Here is a 4,971-nt window from a genome sequence, read left to right on the forward strand (position 1 = left end):
ATCTCTATGGCTTTAGCCTTCTCAAAGCTTTGGACTTTGAAAAATAAATAAATATTTATTTTCTTATCATCACATTTCTTATAAAAGTAAGGATGAAGAACATATTTCAATTTGGCTCTAAGGAAATTTGGACTTGAAATAAAACAACATCAAATTAGGGGTGCAAATTTTGTTTAGAATATGGGATCTTGGTTTGACCCAAATTTTACTTAATTGAAGCATGCATGACTTGAATCTAACTCATTTATTGAACAGGTTACAAAATTTAACCCGAACCCAACGTACGTTCAACCTTACTATCCAAAACCAACGGCATGTAGCCCTTTTAATTTAAGGCATAAAAAACATTTAGATCAATATCGGGTCAAGTTCAAGCCAATATCGAGTTGATAACTTAATTTTGTGCTGACAGATCAACTCAAACTCAATCCAAATGATCAAATGGGACAAAATTCTAAACTCAAACTAACCGAAAATTAATCAAATCAAACTGAATTCAAAATTTTTAGAGACAGAATGGATTAGATTGTCATGTTGGGTCAATTTTTTACACACATATATCAAGCCAACATATTTTACTTGAATCCAAAACAAAACTATCCTTATTACTAATCATACCAAGCAAATTTGCCTGACTCAATTTTGAAATGCATTTTAGCTTGACACCATTAAATCTGTAGGAGAACTTGTTCAAGAAGCAAACATTACTAGCAAAATAGAGAAAGTACGACACAGTCTAAATTGAACCTGATTCAACCAAGCATACAACCGTTTTCAACCATGAACCGGTGAATAATGTGCATCAGCCTATCAGCTGGTTCAGATCGTGGTCGAATTGTAAAAAACCCGTGTTGTTGTCCCTCAAATTTCACTACCTCGATCGGCTTCCCCCATTCCTTCAATCTCTCAGCATAATCCACTGCTCTATCCCTCAACAAATCCTCTCCCCCAACAATCACCAGCATCGGTCCGAACCACACCTCTCTCAACCCCGGTCCGCCCGACCCGAATGGGTTCGAAATCGGATCATCAGTGGTCGACCCGACCGGCAGGGCCAGCCTCCAGAATCTATCATTGACCTCTAAATTCAAAAAGGCCTCATGAGGACAAGTTGCTTCAGATCTGGTCCGCTGGGTCCCACCGAAGAAAGGCATGAGAAGAACATAGCCTCGGATCAAAACCGGTTCGAGCTCGGCACGGCCGGAATCTGAGCCGAACCGAACCGCGATGTGATGGGCGATGTTCCCGCCGGCGGAGTCGCCGGAAATAAAGACTTGGGAAAAATCTGCTTCTTGGAGAAGGGGATTGGGATCCGGACACAGGGCTTGCGATCGGAGCCAAAGAACGGCGGCAAAGGAATCGTTAATCGCGGCGGGAAGGCGATCTTCGGGGGCTAGGCGGTAGTCCGGCGAGACGATTATTGAGCGGAGATCGGAGGCGAGGCGGAGGCAGTAGTTGTGGAAATTGGGCCAAGTGCGGGATCCGATGCAGAAACCGCCGCCGTGGAAGTAGTAGAAGATGGGGAGTTTAGGGGGGTCGGTGGCGAGGCGGTGGCGAGGGCGGTAGAGACGGAGATGGAGGTTAAGATTGGGGTCAAAGAGGGCGTCGGAGAATTCTATGGAACCGTCGTCGTCGACGGGGACGAGGAAGCTTGGTTCGGAGCTTCGATTAATGGAGCCGTCGCTGAAGACGCGGAGGACGCCGCGGCACTCTTCGATTTCGAAGATTTCGGCGTTGGGATTCGGCGAGGAAGTCATGGTGCGGGGGTGGAGGTTGGATGGGATTGGTGGTATGGGTTGGTTTTAGGGTTAATTTGTAGTGGGGATGGGGAGTGAAGAGGACTGAGGAAGAGAGCAAGAAGGACGGCCGGTAAAGCGAATTGGTCGACGGTTAGTAGACCGCAGGGTAACTTTTATTATGGATGAAAATGCATGTGCAAGCACATTGAATGAATATAAGATAAAAAATGGTTAAATACAAAAGAGTTGTGTTTGAATGTATAATATATTTATTAAAAAATATATTTAATTAATTTTAATAGTTACTATTTTAATATTTTATATTTCTTGGAAGCATAAGTGTTCTATTAAATTTCATGAGCCCTTAAGTAGCATCCACACTTTTAAAAATGTGATGTACTATTGTTGGATATGTATCGAACATCGACATTTATCGACAGACAATGACATTTCTCTGACACTACAAATATATGTTTGAATTTTTTTCTTGTCTGAACATGTTAATGACACATCTCAACGACGTATCAGACGTGAGCTTAATAGCATATTGAGAAAAACTTGACAGCGGAAGTATTAAACTGTAAATATACGGTACATGAAAAATGTGACCGCATGAATCTCGAAAGAATTCAACGGATCGCACTAGGAGAATACCTAGAGACTGATCAGAACAGTCGAAAAACGGACATCAAGTATCATTCCATTCGGTCGAATCATGAGCTGACTAAAGGAAAGTATATCATGCACCTGACTTGAGGGAGGATCGTAGGTCAACCTCCACCGAAACCTGAGATACCTCGCAGGAAGAATCAATGGTCGTTCTATAAAATAAATTGACAATCCTTTATGAAGGTGTCTTGCCTGAAAGAAAGCTATCAAGTTGATTACAGTGACGCGGCCTCTGTCCGATGGCCCCTACTGATAGGCACTTCTAAAAGGCTACACGAAGGCCTTCCAGACAACTGAAGAACTTCTAGCCAACTGAACGACAGGACCGGTTGTTAGTATCAACAGATCATTTTTATCCCACATCGAATAGCTATAAATGTGAAACGGAGCCAACGACTTTTACGAATACCAAGGAATCCCATGTCACTTATAAATGTATAAAGATGTAACGACATCTTAATTTCTTATAAAGTTCCTACTTACAACTTTCTTATTTAAACAATGACAAATAAGTAACTTAGACAATTTCTATGATTTATAAACAGGGAGGTATGACTACTAAATCTATTCCAAAAACCTTCTTTTTATTGTGCACTTGTCTTCTAACTCTTTTCTCTATATTCCTCTCTTATGTCCAACACTTCATCCTTTAGGTGTTACCCACAAGACATTTTGAGATTCAATATCCTTAAATGTGCACTCAGTGTGAAGCTATAAGATGATACTTGTGTATACAAAATAAGTGCCTTGCTGCATCGGGCTAAGCCAGAGGTTAGAGCAACTGATTATTTGGGGAATGACCTAATTTTTTTCTTGGATTAATTCTAGTGAGGACTCTAGCTGGCTCTTTGCACGAAGATTTGTTTGATCTTAAACCACTACTAGGTGATCTCCACCTAGATCAAGTCAAACTCCATCACGGAAGTAATGACTTATGTGGTTTTCCTGAGTTGAATGGAAAATTTCTAATCTCGAGAACTGCTTTCCTACATGTTCTCTTTCATAGTAGAGCCGGATAGGTATGTCTTTTTTTGTTTGACTCGAAAATTCCATTTAATAGATGATATGCTCTAAAGCATGCTTAATTTGTTTTATCTTTTGAACTTGTTTATGGATAAATTACACTTTTAATAAAAGTAAATTTTGTTTTTCTTGCAGGTACAACAAGTTGTGGATATGAAACAAAGTGGCGAAGAAGCAGAGCGAAGAGGAGGTGAAAAAGAGCATATGACCCCAAGTGGTCTGGCGCCTAGGCGCCAAGGTCCTGCACTCAGGGCCTTGGTACCACCCGCTTGGCGCCTATTGCTAGCTTCAGCTGAACCAGCCCGATAGTCTGACGCCAACAACTTCTAGGTTGCAAAAGCCTCCGCCCTGAAAATAGGCGGTTATGAGGGCGGTACAGACAGAGATGGAGGTTCAAATTGGAATCAAAGATATGCATCCGAGAATTCTATGCAATCAGCGTTGTCGACGGGGACGAGGAAGCTTGGTTCGAAGTTTTGATGAATGGTAGTCTGACGCCAACAACTTCTAGGTTGCAAAAGCCACCGCCATGAAAATAGGCGGTTATGAGGGCAGTAGAGACAGAGATGGAGGTCAAGATTGGAGTTAAAGATATGCATCTGGGAATTCTATGGAATCATCGTCGTTGACGGGGACAAGGAAGCTTGGTTCGAAGCTTTGATGAATGCAACCATCGCTGAAGATGCGCAGGACTGAGGATTTCAATGGTGGGGGTTGGATGGGATTGCTGTAAATGGTTGGTTTTCGGGTTAATTTGGGCGACTCATTGCACATTGAATTTACCATCGCTGAAGATGCGCAGGACTGAGGATTTCAACTGTGGGAGTTGGATGGGATTGCTGTAATGGGTTGGTTTTTGGGTTAATTTGGGCGATTCATTGCACATTGAATTCGCACATTGAATTTGTTAAATAGAAAAGAATTTGTTTGGATGTATAAATATTTAAGAAATTTTAATAATTAGTATTTTAATCATTTTTTATTTTCTTGGTAACACAATTGCTGTGTACGATTGGGTGAGCACTCCTAACGGTCAAACCCCATTTGTTCATATAATTACTGCCATTGAAATGCTCAAAAAGTTAGATGCACCCGCCCGTTTTAATAAAGATATGGCTTGGCCGAAAAAGGAAAAGAAAAATGGGCCGAAAAAGGAAAAGCAAAAGGGAAAACACTTGGACAAGCAGACTCACATGCATCTGGCTTTTAGGCCGATTTGAGATAATTTTTTATCTTTTTATTTTAAAAATCATAAATTATAGTTCTGTTTAAAATGTCTGTCTTTGTTAGTATTTTTTCAGAAATTTTTATGATGAGAAGTATTTTTTTTTCAATCTGAGATCTTAAATCTTAAAGTTTGGTAGCAATTAGAAAATTACAGTATAAATATTTGTAGAACCCAATAGTACGAGCTTAAAAATATGAATGCAATTTTTGTACCAAGAATAGTAGTGTTGGGGATATTTTATCATTCAAAATATAAAAAAATTTTTAATTTGAGAAATAATTTTGCTAATCAAGTACATCAGTTATTAAACCT

At 40.2% G+C, this 4,971-nt stretch overlaps 1 protein-coding gene across 1 annotated transcript; it reads right to left on the bottom strand.

Moving 5' to 3' along the window:
- Positions 1–553: 553 nt before the first annotated feature.
- LOC110031127 (probable carboxylesterase 15) lies at positions 554–1,889 on the bottom strand. The gene has a single exon (XM_020734193.1). The coding sequence runs from the start codon at positions 1,755–1,757 to the stop codon at positions 753–755; it is 1,005 nt and encodes a 334-aa protein (XP_020589852.1). The 5' UTR covers positions 1,758–1,889; the 3' UTR covers positions 554–752.
- Between the last annotated feature and the right edge of the window lie 3,082 nt (positions 1,890–4,971).

Source organism: Phalaenopsis equestris, unplaced genomic scaffold (assembly GCF_001263595.1).
Source record: "Phalaenopsis equestris unplaced genomic scaffold, ASM126359v1 Scaffold000772, whole genome shotgun sequence".
NCBI lineage: Eukaryota > Viridiplantae > Streptophyta > Magnoliopsida > Asparagales > Orchidaceae > Phalaenopsis > Phalaenopsis equestris.